This window comes from Mytilus edulis, chromosome 10 (assembly GCF_963676685.1).
Source record: "Mytilus edulis chromosome 10, xbMytEdul2.2, whole genome shotgun sequence".
Taxonomy (NCBI): Eukaryota; Metazoa; Mollusca; class Bivalvia; order Mytilida; family Mytilidae; genus Mytilus; species Mytilus edulis.
In genome coordinates this window covers 63,945,965-63,966,108 of record NC_092353.1, presented here as the reverse complement: position 1 = coordinate 63,966,108, position 20,144 = coordinate 63,945,965, and the positions used below count along the sequence as shown (strand labels likewise).

The 20,144-nt window shown below is 31.7% G+C and overlaps 1 protein-coding gene across 4 annotated transcripts in view; it reads right to left on the bottom strand.

Annotated features, from left to right (window-relative positions):
- Positions 1-20,144, bottom strand: part of LOC139492235 (brefeldin A-inhibited guanine nucleotide-exchange protein 3-like) — a 104,454-nt gene that overhangs the window by 48,623 nt on the left and 35,687 nt on the right. For 2 of the 4 annotated variants that reach the window (XM_071280419.1, XM_071280421.1), the window contains 8 exons: positions 18,661-18,822; positions 18,219-18,351; positions 17,151-17,257; positions 14,687-14,859; positions 8,044-8,370; positions 7,341-7,507; positions 6,476-6,632; positions 5,168-5,278 (listed from right to left, as the gene is read on the bottom strand). In XM_071280419.1, coding sequence (XP_071136520.1) covers positions 5,168-5,278; positions 6,476-6,632; positions 7,341-7,507; positions 8,044-8,370; positions 14,687-14,859; positions 17,151-17,257; positions 18,219-18,351; positions 18,661-18,822 — 1,337 coding nt within the window. Of the gene's footprint in view, positions 1-5,167; positions 5,279-6,475; positions 6,633-7,340; positions 7,508-8,043; positions 8,371-14,686; positions 14,860-17,150; positions 17,258-18,218; positions 18,352-18,558; positions 18,586-18,660; positions 18,823-20,144 lie in introns of those variants that run through there. The other 2 variants (XM_071280420.1, XM_071280422.1) reach the window with 2 other exon arrangements.

Sequence of the window (20,144 nt, the reverse complement as noted above, 5' to 3'; positions counted from 1 at the left end):
AAATCATATATTATAAGGCCACACCAATTTAATTTCTTGTTCTACGGATTTTTGGACTCCAAAATTTGGGGCGAGCGAGCGATTTGAAAATTTTAATAAAAAAATATTTAATTTGCAAATTTTTGAGGCGAAGCTTGAAAAGTAAAGGCGAGCGATTATAATTTTTTTTTGTAAACATAAAATAGTAGGTTTTGACAATATTAAAACTTGATTTATCACTTGTACTTTGACATTTCTTTAATTTCTGAAGTATTTTTTCCCTGTTCACCAAGAAATAATTAAATCTGGTCTATGTATGTGTGACTGACAATGAGACAATTCTCCACCCAAGTCATAATCAGTTTGGGGGCAACCCCTTAATGTTATAAATATCCCTTTTACATGTTTTATGAGGGATCAATATAAGTCTTAATGTATTTGTTTGTACAAAAGGGCTCATATTTTCTCAAAGAACTATATATCTATCTGGTATTAAATTGTCAAAACATGTCCAAGAATTTTGTAATATTCCTGGACTTTAACCATGTTAAATTAACACATTTTACTTTAACAGTTTAATATTATTCAAAATAAGTGGACCCCTCTTTTAGAAAAAGTTGTTGAAAATATGATGTAACTCTCCTCTTTTTGAGTACAAAATTCTAAGTTTTCAAAGGTTTTGTATAGAAGAACTATACAAATCCTTGGTATTTCTATTTTCTTTTCTACATCAGTAAAATGACCCCTTGTCTGAGGGAGGGTTGTTCTCAACCTGATAATAACAAACACAGGTCAAAGTACGGCCTTTAACACAGGGCTTTGATACAGACCAAACAGCAAGCTATAAAGGACCCCAAAATTATTAGCGTACACAATTGGAACAGGAAAACCAACGATCTAATTTATATATCCAAACAGGAAAATACCAATGAACAACATCAACAAACGATAACTGCTGAACGACAAGGCCCCTGAATCAATCAGGACAGGTGCATAAACATGCAGCGGCCATGGATAGTTTTGTTTCGCCAGCATACAATATACAGCAGTTGAAGGCAAATCCTTCAGAAGTTCTTTGTACTTTATTCTAACAACGAACATTTTTTGATAGGGAATATAAGTAAGGGGGAAAGAAACCAATTTTTTGTTCTTAACAGGTATTTCTGCTGTTATAAATTTATAAGGGAGCACTGTCTCCCACTTTGGATAAATAGGTTTCATGCTGAAACAAATATTCACACAGAAATTTACACAGTGTGGTGGGGTGCTTTTATGTTTAAAATCGTTATATACAGGTTAGACTGTGATTTTAAAAACAAATGTTGATATCTTTTTATTTACAAAAAAAAAAACGGTGCGGGAAATGGACATGATTACATTTTCGGATGCGAGAAGCGGGAATATAAAAAAATTAAAAAAAATCTGTTTTGAAAAAAATTGGTGCGAGCGGGTCCGTCGAACAAGGAATCAAATTGGTGTGGCCTAATATACAACTAAAACTAGAGGCTCTCAAGAGCCTGTGTCGCTCACCTGTTAATGTGTTTACTGATGTCGGCCATCTTTGTTGGTAGGCGGGGTCATTAGACACTCTTTTTAAAAATAGATACCCTAGTATTATGATTGTGGCCAAGTTTGGTTAAATTTGGCCAAGTAGTTTTAGAAAAGATTTTTATACAAGTTACAAAAATGAGGAAAAGTTGTTTAATATTGACTCTAAAGGGCAATAACTCCTTAGGGGGTCCTCTAACAATTTTGATCATGCTGACTTATTTGTAGATCTTACTTTGCTGAACATTATTGCTGTTTACAGTTTATCTCTATCTATAATAGTATTCAAGATAATAACCAAAAACTGCAAAATTTTCTTAAAATAACCAATTTAAGGGCAGCAACCCAACAACAGGTTGTCCGATTCAACTGAAAATTTGTGAGGGGATATATCTTATTCTGATGGACATTAAAATCTTGAAAGATTTGCCCTAAATGTCTTGGTTTCAAAGATATAAAGCAAAAACTGCATTTTACCACTACGTTCTAATTTTAGCCATGTCGGCCATTTTGTTTGGTAGGCTGGGTCATCGGACACATTTTTTAAACTATAAACCACAATGATAATTGTCGCCAAGTTTGATTAAATTTGGCAAAGTAGTTTTAGAGAAGAAGATTTTTAGAAAAGTTACAAAAAATGATGAAAAGTTGTTAAAAATTGACTATAAAGGGCAATAACTCCTAAAGGGGTCGACTGGCAATTTTGGTCATGTTGACTTATTTGTAGGTCTTACTCTGCTGAACATTATTGCTGTTTACAGTTTATCTCTATCTATAATAGTATTCAAGATAATAACCAAAAACTGCAAAATTTCCTTAAAATAACCATTTCAGGGGCAGCAACCCAACAACAGGTTATCCGATTCGTCTGAAAATTTCAGGGCAGATAGATCTTCACCTGATAAACCATTTTACCCCACATCAGATTTGCTCTAAATGCTTTGGTTTTTGAGTTATAAGCCAAACACTGCATTTTACCCCTATGTTCTATTTTTAGCCATGGCGGCCATCTTGGTTGGTTTGACGGGTCACGCCACACATTTTTTAAACTAGATATCCTAAGGATGATTGTGGCCAAGTTTGGTAGAATTTGGCCCAGTAGTTTCAGAGGAGAAGATTTTTGTAAAAGTTTACGGACGACGGACGACGGACACCAAGTGATGAGAAAAGCTCACTTGACCTTTCAGGTCAGGTGAGCTAAAAATTAGAACAAAATATGTAGTTGAAATTAATTAGTATTAATTCTGTTTCAACAATGAATCATGGAAGCAATTCCCTTTTTAGCTCACCTGGCCCGAAGGGCCAAGTGAGCTTTTCCCATCACTTTGCGTCCGTCGTCCGTCGTCGTCCGTCGTCCGTCGTCGTCGTCGTCGTCCGTCGTCGTTAACTTTTACAAAAATCTTCTCCTCTGAAACTACTGGGCCAAATTAAACCAAACTTGGCCACAATCATCATTGGGGTATCTAGTTTAAAAAATGTGTGGCGTGACCCGGCCAACCAACCAAGATGGCCGCCATGGCTAAAAATAGAACATAGGGGTAAAATGCAGTTTTTGGCTTGTAACTCAAAAACCAAAGCATTTAGAGCAAATCTGACAGGGGTAAAATTGTTTATCAGGTCAAAATCTATCTGCCCTGAAATTTTCAGATGAATCGGACAACCCGTTGTTGGGTTGCTGCCCCTGAATTGATAATTTTAAGGAAATTTTGCTGTTTTTGGTTATTATCTTGAATATTATTATAGATAGAGATAAACTGTAAACAGCAATAATGTTCAGCAAAGTAAGATTTACAAATAAGTCAACATGATCGAAATGGTCAGTTGACCCCTTTAGGAGTTATTGCCCTTTTTAGTCCATTTTTAACCATTTTTCGTAAATCTTAGTTATCTTTTACAAAAATCTTCTCCTCTGAAACTACCTGGACAAATTAATCCAAACTTGGCCACAATCATCATTGGGGTATCTAGTTTAAAAAATGTGTGGCGTGACCCGGCCAACCAACCAAGATGGCCGCCATGGCTAAAAATAGAACATAGGGGTAAAATGCAGTTTTTGGCTTATAACTCAAAAACCAAAGCATTAAGAGCAAATCTGACCGGGTAAAATTGTTTATCAGGTCAAGATCTATCTGCCCTGAAATTTTCAGATGAATCAGACGTTCCGTTGTTGGGTTACTGCCCCTGAAATGGTAATTTTAAGGAAATTTTGCTGTTTTTGGTTATTATCTTGAATATTATTATAGATAGAGATAAACTGTAAACAGCAATAATGTTCAGCAAAGTAAGATCTACAAATAAGTCAACATGACCAAAATGGTCAGTTGACCACTTTAGGAGTTATTGCCCTTTATAGTCAATTTTTAACCATTTTTCGTAAATCTTAGTAATCTTTTAGAAAAATCTTCTCCTCTGAAACTACTGGGCCAAATTTAACCAAACTTAGCCATAATTGGGGTATCTAGTTAAAAAAATGTGTCCGGTAACTCGGCCAACAAACCAAGATGGCCGCCATGGCTAAAAATAGAACATGGGGGTAAAATGCAGTTTTTGGCTTATAACTCAAACATCAAAGCATTAAGAGCAAATCTGACAGGAAGTAAAATTGTTGATCAGGTCACGATCTATCTGCCCTGGAATTTTCAGATGAATCGGATAATCGGTTGTTAGGTTGCTGCCCCTGAATTGGTAATTTTGAGGAAATTTTGCTGTTTTTTTTTTGTTATCTGGAATATTATTATAGATAGAGATAAACTGTTAACAGCAATAATGTACAGCAAAGTAAGAACTAAAAATAAGTCACTATGACCAAAATAGTCAATTGACCCCCTAAGGAGTTATTGCCCTTCATAGTAAATTTTTAACAATTTTCTTAAAATTTGAAGATTTTCAATAACATTTTCCACAGAAAGTACTGTTATAGATAGAGATAATTGTAAGCAGCAAGAATGTTTAGTAAAGTAAGATCTACAAACACATCACCATCATCAAAACACAATTTTGTCATGAATCCATCTGTGTCCATTGTTTAATATTCACATAGACCAAGGTGAGCGACACAGGCTCTTTAGAGCCTCTAGTTTATTTATCCATCACTAATCTGAATGGTTAATGGAAGTTTGAGATACATAAACAATATTTAAATTCAAGATGCCTTTTCAGGAAGTATGTTTCAAACAAATTTGTGTCAGCAATCATGCATAATGTTAACCTCATTATATTCTAATCTCAAAACTACATAGTTAGAAAGGCAAGTGTATCTTTGTACGTATGGTAACATGAAATAATAACTCCATAGAATAAAATGAATCATATAATCTAAGTTATCTCCCTTACCTGTTGATTTACAGTCCAATCTATATAGTTCATATCTATAGTCACAAGAATTAAAAAATAAAAAAGATGTTTTCACTACAATATCTCATGTTCAGATTTGATAAATGCATTTTTCTTAACAGTTCCTGATATCACAGAAGATTGACACTTCATCAACAGAAATATGTTGGCTACAAAACTTAAACAGAAAGTTCAGTTATAATCAAAAACTCGATTCATGCCACTTCACCTACCCAAAATTTGTCTAATACTACTGCTGCACAAGCCATGTGTTAAAATGTATAAGGTCTCTCAGAAATATACTCACCCATTTCCACATGCTTTATATTTTCTGATGAGGGTTCAGTTGTCATATCATATTTCTGCACCTTTGTTAAGAGTTGTCCTCCTTTGTCATGATTCCCAAGGCCATCTATATCTGTAATGAAATTTTACTGTATTTAAGATATACATAAAGAATAATAACTACTTACATTTAAATTTGGATATGGAAACATAACACTGCATCAATATTGAACCAGGTGCTCCGCAGGGTGCAGCTTTATACGACCGCAGAGGTCAAACCCTGAACAGTTGGGGCAAGTATGGACACAACATTCAAGCTAGATACAGCTCTAAATTTGGATTGTAATCAAATTTTTGACATAATATGGGTTTCTTACACAAAACAAATGTCAAGATCTTACAAATCTATTGCACAATATTGTGCAATTAAAGATTTCTTCTTCAAACTTTTCAAAAATTTGAAATTTGAGAAATTTGGAGAAAAAAAATTGATAACAACTACCACACCCCTTTTTATGCAATTAATTCAAAACCTGACATTTCTTTATACATAATTTACAAGTAGTGTAAGGGAGGTAAATCAAATGTTTTTGAATTACCTCCCTTACACTGCTTTTAAATTGACTTAATTCAATGTCCATTGACCATAAAAACCTAGTTTTTCCCCTTTTTTTGCCCCTAATTTCAAAACATTTGAGCCACAACTCCCCAAAATCAATACTAACTATCCCTTTATGGTATGGAAACTCCTGGTATAATTTCAGAGAGATTCATACACTTAATCACAAGTTATTGTTGAAAACTACAAAAATGCTCCTTTTTGGTCCCCTTTTTGGCCCTTAATTCCAAAACTATTGGGACCATAACCCCCAAAATCCATCCCAACCTTCCTTTAGTGGAATTGAACATTCTGGTAAAAATTTATAAAGATCCATTCGCTCAAACTAAAGTTATTGTCCGGAAACTAAATGTGTCTTCGGACAACGACGACACTGACAACAATGCAGACGACATTATAGCATTATACGACGCAAAAAAAAAAATTGCAGTCGTATGAAAATATGCCTCTCAATGATTATCAATTGCACTCACAAGCTTATGTAGTTTAATATTCCATTCATAGATTATTCATTATCATTGCATAGCAAATTAATTTTACCCATAGAATTATTGTAAAGATAGCATGCACTATCATGTGATGACACTTATGCAAATATAGCTTCAATTTATCCATGTCATCAGTGACAAGTATTTTTTAAACAGCTTTGCTATTTAGTAAAAGGCTTCTTATCAAGAATATTGGTTATATATTATCCTTCATAGACATTACCTTTTATAATAGATAGTAAAGGAGATTCTAGTTTGCTGAAACATCCACACTGCTTCAGAAAATCATTTGATATTGTTTGGCTATAAACCTCACTCAGCCAAGCTGGAGAAACAAACAGCATCAAACCACAACCAAAAATGTCATCTAAATAGTCTTTCTGAAAAGATAAGATAATTATCAATTAATATTACATTTTGCTCAGATGAACCCAATATTATCAACAAGTATATCATACTGGTATTATGGCAGAGACATTAAAATACAGAAGTAAAAAGACAGTGTTTCTTTGTAAAATGTCTAATTGATTGTTCTTTAGCCTGCTGGTGGCTGTATATGCATATCATTTCATCTCACACTGACTAAAAGACATACCTTTAGCATATACTACTGCCATATGTGATAAGTATAGGTATTAAACAATATTTCTATACCACAGTCATCTTTAAGAAGCAGGTTAAAAAAAACATATGATTGCATTTGTAAGATTCTCTAAATATTTGTACAATCAACACAATTTGGGTTGAGTTGACTGATTTATACAAAATATCCTCAATAAACATCTATTATACGAGTAAGGAAGTCACTGTAGTAATGTATTACACAAACAATCTGCCAAATGTTCGCACAATCCCTACATTAAAGATAAAAAGAAAAACAATACTATCTACATTACCTAATAACATAGGGGGAAAAGGTGGAAGAACAAGGAGGTGAGATCAAAATTTAGAAGTAGAAAGAAACAAAGAAAACCATAGCAAAAAAAGAATGACAATGAAATAACAAACCATGGTACTATACATACACTACACAGAAAACTTAGACTGAGCAAAATAAACCACACCAGAAACTGGTTGGATCAGCATACCTCTGTTATGCTAATTTTATCTTTGTTTTCACTATCATAGTATCCCTCTGTTGATAACTTCATGTTCAGTAATAATGTTGTCATGGTGATAACATAAACACTATCTGCATTCAATACTGTCATGTGACCTATTTCACTATCAAATTCTGTTTGGTTTTTCAATATTTCTAGAAAAAAGAGTATTCTTACATTCATACATTTACCAATTCAACAACAAGATATTCATGACAATTTTAAAATTGGAAAAATTGCAAACCAAATAAACTCTACTCTTAAAATTTTACTCTCAACGTTTTACAGAAATTTTACTGCATTTTTTTGGGTATTAAATCTACTCTAGTGCTATTATTCAGCCTCAGTGCTTTTCTTGTACTGATTTTTCTCATTTTTATTTTATGTTTTGATAGCTCACTGATCATGATTGAAAAGGGAACTTGAAGAAAACCTCAGTTATATCAACCTGACATTATCATGTGCCTCTCTCATGTCGGTATCCTCATCAGAGGTTGGCAAATCTGTTTATTTGTTATTTGTAGAAGTTTATTGTTTCTGTTGAATTCCTTCTTAACGTTTATAGTTTGGAGGATGAAGAGATTTATATTTTGTGTAGACACCTGTATATTGTGGAAGAATGTGTGTTGTCTTTTGGTTCTTTTTGTCATTAGTATTCATAATCATCTAAACAACTATACCTAATACTTACCAGAACAAAATTTGGATGAGAATTTCTGTAAAGCTTCGTCTACATCTTGTTCTGAGTACATCTCCATCAATTCTGGTAACAATTTACATAATGCATCAATGTAAACGCCAGCATTCTGTCGTTCTGTCACTTCATACTGGTTACCAAACTTAGTGTATCTCCTCTCTACCTCCTCTTTCAGGATAATCTGTTGTTCAACTGTCTGTTTACGTTGAGGGCTATGTGAATTTCTCCCATCCTCCCCTGGATCAATAGCGATTGACATGTCTTGACTCTCTATATTTTCCTCTGACACTAAACCTCTGTGCATTGTAGTTCCATTACTTTCTATAAATATAGATTATAATTATTAACCATACTGTTTTGAATCAAATATTAAGTGGTGGTGTTTTGAATCAAATATTAAGTGTTGGGATCAAATCAAATATTAAGTGACAGCAATATAATTCATTCCTATTACTTTGTCTACAGTTTGACATAAACAGGATTACACTGAAGAAAGACATGATGTTTTATGTCATCTAATACAATACATAATGATGAACAGAAACACTGAACAAAGACATGATGTTTTATGTCATCTAATACAATACATAATGATGAACAGAAACACTGAACAAAGACATGATGTTTTATGTCATCTAATACAATACATAATGATGAACAGAAACACTGAACAAAGACATGATGTTTTATGTCATCTAATACAATACATAATGATGAACAGAAACACTGAACAAAGACATGATGTTTTATGTCATCTAATACAATACATAATGATGAACAGAAACACTGAACAAAGACATGATGTTTTATGTCATCTAATACAATACATAATGATGAACAGATACCTTGGTGGCAGAGTTATCTTAGTTTACCTTGCAACATTTACCTGCAGATCACTTCAGTCTAGTTCTACAATGTTCTTATTTCCCCCCTCAGCTAAGTTTTTTTTATTACTTCTGAAAATTCAGAAATTATTGCGTGCATTTATTGTTTTGATTTTGTCATTTTAAAGGGAAACTTCGCAAAAAAATCAAAAATTGATATTATGTTTATTCTGTATAAAAATTTGTAAGGGTTCCGCGGAACCCAGTGTCTCGCCTATTTTTGCTGTAAATCACAGGCTCAACAACAATGAGGAAAAAAATCAATAAAAATATTCCTCTTGTTACTATTTTATGATTGTAAGAAAATCTAAGTCCATTTGAAAGTAAATTACAGAAAAAAACAGAGTAATCTTTTTACAAACTTTACTTCTGGATACAATCTTATGATCATAAATAAGGTTATTTCCAAGTTTGGTACAAACCCAGGATAGTTTAAGAAAGTTATTTAAATTTTAAAAACTTTAACCACAGAGTGAATGTAATGGTTCCCTGCAGAAAAAACTAAGTCCATTTATAAGTAAAATACGGAAAAAATTGAATTTTATTTTTACAAAATTTTCTTCTGGATACTATCTTATGATCATAAACAAGCTTCTGTCCAAGTTTGGTACAAACCCAGGATAGTTAAAGAAAGTTATTAAAATTCTAAAAACTTTAACCACAGAGTGAATGTAATGTTTCCCCGCAGAAAAAACTAAGTCCATTTATAAGTAAAATACGGAAAAAATGGAATTTTATTTTTACAAAATTTACTTCTGGATATTATCTTATGATCATAAACAAGCTTCTGTCCAAGTTTGGTACAAACCCAGGATAGTTTGAGAAAGTTATTAAAATTCTAAAAACTTTAACCACAGAGTGAATGTTTTGTTTCCCCGCAGAAAAAACTAAGTCCATTTATAGTAAAATACGGAAAAAATGGAATTTTATTTTTACAAAATTTACTTCTGGATACTATCTTATGATCATAAACAAGCTTCTGTCAAAGTTTGGTAGAAATCCAGTATAGTTTAAGAAAGTTATTAAAATTTCAAAAACTTTAACCACAGAGTGAATATTTGTTGACGCCGACGACGACGCCGACGACGACGGAATGTAGGATCGCTTAGTCTCGCTTTTTCGACTAAAGTCGAAGGCTCGACAAAAATGCTCAAATTCATAGATATTAAAGTTTTATTCTGCTAGATAAGAGATCACCATCGATTTTCAATTTAGAGTATCAATTCTCTGCGGTCAGCCATTTTGTCACCTTCTCCGATTTGCAGTCACGATATGTCTAAGGACCAAAACTACAGTAACCTGATGTAGTCGTAATTGCGTGTCGATATCTCGTCAATCGTACGGTTGTTTTATCCGACTAGTTAAAACTAGTTAACTAACTTGATACGGAAAATTTTCTTCTTTTTTTTTGATATAACCATGATCTGTTATTTTTAGACTGATAATATAGGAATTTAATAGTGAAAAAGTCAAAATTTCAAATCATAAATAAGTCTTCCGTGAAACTTGAATTGTTTTCGGAAATCTAATTAGTTCATAATTCTTTTATGTAATAAACTTTATTCAAATAAATTAGGATCTTCGCTCCACTGATCACCCGCATGGCTAAAGGTATTACTCCCAAAGATATTGTAGGGGGTGTGAGGTGAGAATGTAGGACAGAAAGTCACAGGACAAAAAGTCACAGACAAAAAGTCACGGACAAAAAGTCACAGGACAAAAAGTCACAATTCAGTTTTGAGATTATTTTTCTTTGAACAAGATTACACTATTTTTTTTAATATTTTTTTTGTTTTTTCTTGAACTATTTTATATGAAGCAACTTTGTAATTCAAAATGTGTTCAAAAAATATCAATTATGATCAAATAATTGTTATGAAAACAAAATTTCACAGTGGCTAATTACCTAAATGGCTTCATTCTGCCAAGAAATATGTCCTTTGTATGATTAATTTTAATAAATTTTCATTTATCAAGGCTTATGAACAATTGCCTAAACTTAGAAATAAATATATGTTACAAAAAGAAAATATTTCAAGATCTTTCTCTCGTATATTCAATCAATTGTCAACAAATTATTTGTGACTTTTTGTCCTGTGACTTTTTGTCCTATCAAATTTGTGACTTTATGTCCTGTGACTTTCTGTCCGTTTACCTGAGGTGACACATCCAGGTATTCAAGCGATTTTCTGTCGAGTTTGCAAATTCATGCATCGCTTCACTTCTTAGTGTATTGATAAGTGTACATGGCAGATAACTTATAACTTTCCATTTTGAACTATTAGGTGTATGATATACATCTCTATCTTGCGTGTCCGAAAGTGATATTACTAAACTCATACGCTTGTTTATGAATAACATTTCGGGTGAAAAGAAAATTATTTATAAAAATATAAATAATACCAAAAAAAAACCAAACAGATTTGATGAAATAAAAATCTATATACGTATTTTTCCCAAGGGTAAATTTGGGAAAATGTAATATATACTCGTTGTCAATGGTGAAGGCCAGAAATATTGATTTAAAAAAATGTACGCACTTGTCGACCATTCTTATATACGCCTGGGCCCAGTTTCACGAAGCTGTCTTAGGATGGTCTTACGACATATCTTAGTCCTAAATGGGTTTCACAAAGTGGTCCTAAATGAGGAAATCTCTTAAAGTTGGTCATAAAGTTAGGACAACGCGAGAGGTGTCTTATGATGGTCTTAGGATAGTTATACGTTTATTTATATAAATTACACTCATTTTTTATATTAATTTTGATAAAAAATATCTTATTATCATCTAATTATTTATTCTCCTGTTCCTGCTTATAACGTTATCTTTCTAGGTTGACGGATTATCATGATTTGTCAACAATGAAAATTCGATGTATTGATATTAAGATTGCACAATTTTATCCCTTAACCTTTTATAAACAATAAAGTCGAAATTGAATTCAACTCACTTGTACAAAAAAATGTCATCAATTTATATTCTTTTTTCTTAATTTTGCATTAAAAAATTCATATTTATATTGATGTATTGTTTAAAAGATAATTTCTTTATAAATTACTTTTATTTTTTTATATTTATTTTGCAAACTATGTCAATATATTAATCAATACGTTTAAAATAATTTATGGTAAGGCATTCTACATTTACATGATTTTTTCTGTAAATCATATTTATATTTAAAATTTAAAGATCTTCCGACAGGTTTGGGATGTCTTAGCTAAGATCATCCTAAGACAGGTTCGAGACAAGGTCTGAGATACGTCCTAGGATAGTCATAAGAGGATCATAAGACATGTTCTAAGATATATCTTATGACATGTCTTAGGATAGTTTCGTGAAACCGGCCCCTGGATTATAAGTTACGGACATATAGCGCAAATAAAAACATATACATGTATACATAGAACATAAGAAAGAAACATACATTTTGCGTAAATTGGGGTAAAAGTTTTGTAAAATGACAAGTCCACATATGCCAACAGTATGTAATCATCAAATGACGATAGACTAAGGTATACCAAAAGAAGAAGAAGAAGAGATTTAAATACAGGTCGATATATAACTGTATTTGGCTCATCGAAGTTATGGACATTTATATATCAATTAGATTGTTCTCGAAAAAAGGAAGAAATTCGCCATCATCACAATTGTTCCGACATGCATGTAATATATACGCAACTGGAAGTACACTAATGCCGAGGGATGTGAATATTTTCCAGGAAAACTATAGAGTATCAAAGTTTCAAATCAATTTCGGGATTTATTTTCTCTCTTGATATTCAATGACAGCAATTTAAAGAATAAACTGCTTGTCCGTTTTAGTGGTATTCTTGCCAGTTGAAACAGACTTATAATTACATTAAAAAATAGGGAAAGATGACATTTAATTCGTTCATTTTTTTTTAATACATCGTTGGTCAAATAGCTAAAGTATTATATATAGTTACGGTGTGAGACAAAGAGTATTTTAAGAAGGACATTCCTGATTATGTATAAATTTTGTTAATGTTTTTCACACTTGAAAAGCATATCTGTTCGTAATTTGTTGATTCCATTCCAATTAAATCCTTTAATTTCCTGTCAATTTTTTAAAACATCTTTTTTCAAATATCTGAAGTATTCATGTGTTGTGAGATTTAAAATATTTTGATGAGCAGTTTAATTCCTAAATAGGTAATTAAAGATCACTTTGGATGGACTAAATTATATAATTGCAATTTTTAATGATCTGTTTGAAATATTTAAGGCTGCCGTTCCTAATTTGAAATAGTACAATTTTTTGTTCATAAACTCGTGTTTAGAAGGCTATTTTTATTTATAAATTCTTCAATTAAAATAATTCAGTATTTTATCGTTACTAAAGTAATCAAAAGTCATAATTCAATAAAAGTGATCTTATGCAAAATATAAAAATATACAACAGCTATCCAGTTATTGTGCGATCTTATTATTCCCGTTAATTAATTTTAATTATTTTTTTTTACATTCATGTGTCTGAAACTTTGTCTGACTCCCGTTTACAATTGATACGAAATGTTGTTCACACCTGAAATGCCAGTGAACCGTGACGCCTAGATTTCACTGAATGAGGATCAAAAGATTAGAATTACATAATGCTAATCTTTTAATTACCTTGAGTTAAACTACGCATTCACATTCTTTAGGTGTCACAAAACAATACACATTTTATTGTTTCCACCGTACAAGCAAGTGAAAATGATTGCTGGAATGAAGCAAAAAGGTCAGAATACAAACATGTATTTTTAATACACTATCGATCATGTCAGTTTCGTATGTTTGTTTAAAGTATTTTTAGAAAAAAAATCATAAAAATGTTCTATTGTATGATTTACTTTTATTATTAAAATTCGTTTTAAAAAATCCACACGATCTTATTTTAAAAGTTGCATGGCTATCACTTATTTTTCGTTGGTTAATAGCTACACCAAAAGTCGTCGATGCGCTTTAAATCGCGTTATTAGATGATTAACGAACAAGACTTAAATGAGATATTTTCACTCCCGGCATGCATCAAAGACTTAAACTACGTTACATAAGTCAGGAAGTTTAAAAAAATAAAATTAATAATTCCCAATTTTCTTCTTTATTAGATTTCATATCAAAATAAAACTTGGTGAATATGTTTTTTATGGTATTATGAACATAATAAGATGAAAAGTGAAAAATCGCGAATTATCCCTTTAATTTCAAATAAGATTTTTATTTTTGCGATATTGAGTAAAATCATGTTTAATTCATATAAAAAGTTTGAAAATGTGAGTTCAAATTATTGCGATTATAACCCTGTCGCATTTTACGCAATAATAAAAAAATCACAAAAATTTCTGAATTTACAGTATATCAAAACAGAAAGCAATAAAATACTATCTACTTATTTATTTGTTATGCCTATCTTGTGCATACGTAATCTTGTTCAGTCTTTTAATAAACAATCAAATTTAGTTACCTAAGTTATTGCATACCATTTAAAGGTAATTTTATTGAGCACACCATGTGCAGATCTACTCCTGCTTGCTTATAAAATGTCATCATATTTGTTTTTAGAAAGAATATGATGCACTCTGATTATTATCTTTTTGGGGCTTAAAGTCAAGCAGCAAATACTGCATGCAAAGCCAGACTGTGAACATGTTCAAAATATCAGTTTGTAGAATTGGAAAATTGAGAAAGGGTTAGATAGTTTAAAAAAAGACTGGGTGTAAGGATGAGTAAAAATTAAAATGGTCATTACCTGTACCTAATAGGACAAAAAGCTGGTTAATACACTGGCTTATAGAGTCTGTGACACCCACACCACGGCTGATCTGTTCTAGAGATCCAAGCATATCATTGATACAGGCTACACTTGTAATACACACCTGTGTATCATTACAATGACAACTTTCCTGTATAGAGTCTACAATTCTGGAAAATATAAGTATATACAAATTTCATTATTCAGTTCATACATACAGAATAACTATACATTGTCTCTACATATAAAAATTCATTTGTACAAGGCTTAGGAACAGGCAGAATGCATTTTGATCATGTGTTCTAGTCAAGTACAAATACAACTATGGTTAGTGCATCGGACTACTAACACAAAGGTTCCTGGTTCGATTCCTGTTTGGGATGAAAATTTCAGGAACTCAATTTTTCGGCTCTCCCTTGACACCATCTGCGAGTATGGTCTTGAGGAAACGATTCGGTCGGAAGGGGACGATAAATGGCTGGCCCGTGTTAAGAGAGAGCCATATCTCTTGCACGTTAAAGATACCCTTGTAGATTTCGAAAAAGAGTTGGGCTAATGCCGCTACAAGGCAGCACTCGCACCAGCAAAGTGGAAAGGGATTAAGGCCAACATTAAAAATATCTTGGTTTCCTCTCACCCGACTGAGGTTGTTAGGGTATGGGTAGGTAGGTAGGCAAATTATTTTATTTTATTCCTTGATATGGTTTTCTATATTTGTATAAAATTCAACAGGTAAGGCTCAAGTCAAGAAAAGTGGGGTATTCCCTGTATTCTAATTCAGTGTACACCCCAGTTTTCTGTTTCTAAAAAAAACAGTATACAGGGACCACCTTATTTTCCTATTCATTTAATGTAATGAAATCTACAAAAGCGCACATTCTACTTGTGTTAACAATACTTAATGATAGCAAGTGTTTTTTTAGTTAAAAAATCAAGCTTATTTCAAGTCTAATTTGATGCATAACTCACAACAAAACAATTCCTTTGTTCACCAATTCATACCTTGATCATCAATTATGAGATAACAAAAAGATACATGTATGTTAATCACTTGGGAATTAAAATTCAATGAATAAAAATTTTCAATAGAAGTGAACATAATTTAGTGCTGTGCAGTTACACCTGGATCATGCAGCTTGGTCAATTGATTCCTAAACAAAGATTTGTATGTTTTTTCGAGTTCTAGAAGAAACAAGGCTTCACTTTATATTCATGTTTTGTATTTCCTAAAATACTTTTAATAAGTATTTACGAATTCTACTGATGCAGTTATAACATTAAAACGTGCCCTTTTGTAATTTTCATGCCATAAATTGAAAAAGGAAATCCCATTTAAACTTGTTTTTTTTTTACACCAGAAAACAGGGACGTTCCCTGAAAGCAGGGAATACATGTATCCCACATTTCCTGACTTGTGCCCAACCTGTTCAAAGACAAAGTAGATAGATTTTAAAGCATGATTCAGACCATTTTTACTCAAAGTCTTTAAGATTTTATCCTTCAAACAGGAACAGAGGTTAGACACAAAGCAAATCAAGATGCACTCAGCGGGTTGAAAGATGCTTCAGGTTTTTTTTTATTTTCAAAAAAGATCACCCTTGCAAACAAATCGTGTGGCAAAGCATTTTGTTTGTTTCCTTGATTCCGAATCTTGTAGGCGCTTTCTTGCAAAAATGCCTTGATTTACATAATAATACTTTATTCCGAAAGCAATACAGCTTATAGGATACATATACACAATTTTACACCAATATAAGAGTTTTACAAGAGATATATAATATATATAAATATAAGGTGTGCATGAAAGAACATATAATACATAAAACGCTCGTTGACTACAGCATCGGACAGGTATCACCAAAAGTCAACACTCTTTGACTACATCATCGGGAAAATAGCACCAATAACCAACATAGCAACAAACAAAAAAATAGTGGACAAGAATTGCCAATAAAATTTTTCGGGTCGCGGTGATTTTACCGGGTCGGTCGTGTGAGGGGAAACAAACAATATTTTATTTTTGGCCTAATATAAGTTGCAAAACTTGTTTCCCAATCCACTATTAATAAATATGTTTAAACTAACTTATGTTTAGAGACAATGTTTGGTTATTATCTTTAGACTTCAGCTTTTAGAACTGTGGCAAAAAAAATAGTTTTGAAAGAAACCAAAAACTTTGAACTTTAAATAGACATCGGGAATAAGAAACCAAAAACTTTGAACATTAAATAGACATCGGGAATAAGAAACCAAAAACTTTGAACTTTAAATAGACATCGGGAATATTCTGTGAACTTGCATTCTTTTATAAGTTGTCATAAGTAAAACTCTATGGAAACACATTTCAAGATCACAAATAAGGCTTTATACAGACTGGGACAGTTTATATGGTTAATAAATTTTGACAAACTCAAACAGCTCAATTACACAATCATTATTATTCTCTTATTGATTAACTTACAGTTTAATCAAAGATACATCTGTAAATGGGTTTTTGGTGATAGATTTCTTATTAACATCCTCTGTAGGTAATGCAAGACCAAAAATACCTCTGGGACTTTTAAGTGTCTGAAAACAGAAATAGGATTATTATATCAATATATGACAGCTTTTTATTTGTTAAAGTTTGCTTCCTAACAACATAAAGCTTATAATTTATTCTTGTATAGCATATCTTTTATCTTAGATAAGAGTTTTCAAAATGGACTATTTCACATTTTTCACATTTCTTTTTATTTCTTCACATTTTTCACATTTCTATTTTAATTTCACAATAGACCTATTAAAGTGTTACAGACATATATTTACAAATTTATGTAATTTATATTTGTTTCTCGGGTTTTTATATAGATTAGACCATTGATTTTCCCGTTTGAATGGTTTTACACCAGTACTTTTGGTGGTATTGGTGCAATGCTGAAATCTATAAATCTAAACAATTTGTTCTTACAAATACCTACAACTTGTTATTTGATTGCAAGGTAAATGCAACAGAAAATCAATTTAAATGTTAACTTTAACCGAAGTTAGTGGAACATCTATTGGAAGCCATTAACCTCATTTAATGTTCTAGAGTTGAAGTCAAACTTATTTGAAAAACATCATATAAATGTGTACAACAAATTGTGAGTCACAGTAAACTACGTCTATCCAGTTTGGGGTGTTTAAACCAATTCATTTGTGTGAAGGCCAATTCATACTTGAAAAAGAAAACTGAAGTTGTCCATCTTTTGATGTGAGGCTGTTGTACTATCTCAGAAGCAAGGAAGCAAGTTATTTGATTAAACTTGAATAAAAACTTAAAAAGAATCAAATACTGATGCCAACAAGTATAGCTCCTAAAAATATTGACAAATGTTTTTACAATTTCTAATGATTCATTTTTGTTGTTAAAGATAAAAGTTGTTGTTGATGACTTTTATTTGCTATATAATATCTTCATAAAATGTCTAGGCTAAGGGCCATAACCCTTGTCTCAATTTTATTTGTAGGCCACTAACTGTATACTGTATATGTTTATCTTTCTTACTTCTCTAACAGCTTTTAGGGCATCCAGCCGATGTTGTGGTGGTGGGTACAACATCATCCTATGGAACACAGACTCTAATACTGGTCTCATAGACTCTGTTCTTCCCATTAAATCCACCAATGATAAAGCAATGCTAAAAAAAACAATCATTTATTTGTTATTAATTAAGATATGACAGCCAAACTTTCAGAAAATGTATTTTCAGAATTTTTATAAATAAAATATGAAATGGTTTAAGATATTATAAGCTCGTGCTTTTTTAAAGAATTTTAACAACAAATCATAAATATATGGAAGATAACCTGTAAATTGTTTCAGCTGATGATTATTTGAAGATTACCTGTATATTGTTTTAGCTGTAGATAATTGACATTTAATTTGTAGATTAGGTTATTACCTGTATCTTGCTTTAGCTGTAGATAATTGTAGGTTAGGTTATTACCTGTATATTGTTTTAGCTGTAGATAATTGTAGGTTAGGCGCTGATGATGAACAGCCTGATCCTCTTCCTATATCTTCAACAGATGTACTTTTAGGAGATGGGGCACTCTTTTCCATTTTAGGGTTTCCAAGTAAACATATTAAGGAAGGACAAAGACTTTTCCTACAATAAAATGAAAATTACATCTACTAAGTAATAGTACAATGTATTGTCTCCAAATTATGAACCTATTATATTACCATGAAAACAATTGCAAATTATATTTGCCACTAGGCCAATTAAAATTAATTGATAGATTTTCATCCCCGCCTGCCCCTTTTTTTTATTTTGAAAAATTTACGATTCCGGATTTTATTCATTTTCGTTACCGGTAACAGTCGATAATTTCGTTTCATTCAAAACTTCCTGTTTCAAATTTCGGTTTTGCGTATTTCTTAGAGTTATCTTAATAAAAAAACTCGATATATTCTGCTGCTCTATGATGACAACATCATCTACAGAGAATAGAGATTGATAATGAGAAGGGAATGAAATATTTAGGTTACAAGTTAGTAATTCACTGTGTCCAAGAACGCAAATTGCAGTATGTCACAGATGTTTGTGATTAAAACACCTTGGATTTTTTTATTTATAAATGACTTTGTGTCAGGAAATTTGGACTGTTAATGATAAACAAAGCGTAAGAATGGTGGAATTGCTACAAAATCATGATTTGGAATAAAGAAATTGACACAAGAATGAACTTGTTAGATTTATGACCATATATTGGGTCACACTAATGACAGGACCGAATGACAGGACCAAATGTAAAATGCTAATAACTTTTCATTTCTCAAAGGATAAATCTCAAATTTGAAATATAATAAGATTTCATCATTTAATATATAGATTAAAGAAACAAAATTAGAATTTTGTTTAGAAGCTTTAGAAAAGATGACCTGACCAACGCTGATAATGACAGGACCAAATAAAAATTCCCCAGTATATTGGGTTCCAAAAGTCCACAAACACGCATTTTATTAATTTATAGCAAGCCCTTAAATGTAGATTTACCCATGGCTGTAATTTTTTTTATGACAAACAGCAAACATCTTCTGTCCCAATACCCTCAATAGAGTCATTAAACAACTTCTTTTTTGTTAAGTACATGTTTTACATTGTAATTATATTTGCATCTAGCCATCTTGCATAAGGACAAACCCTATTATTTCAACACTGTTTGAGTTTTCATTTTATTCTGTACTCATAATACTTGTGTTGCATACCAATAAATTTGCTTCATTTCATTAGGACTACAAACCATTGCTTAAAAAGCAAAATAAATTTAGTGTAGGTAGTCCAATAAGTGAAGAGAGTATTCCTCCACGTTTTTGCTGTTTACTATAAAACAGGTTTCTAAATTGGTAATTACATGTAGAACAGTGGTTGCCAATTAGATATTATTTAAGAATTTGAAAAATTATATATGATACCTTATGCATGTA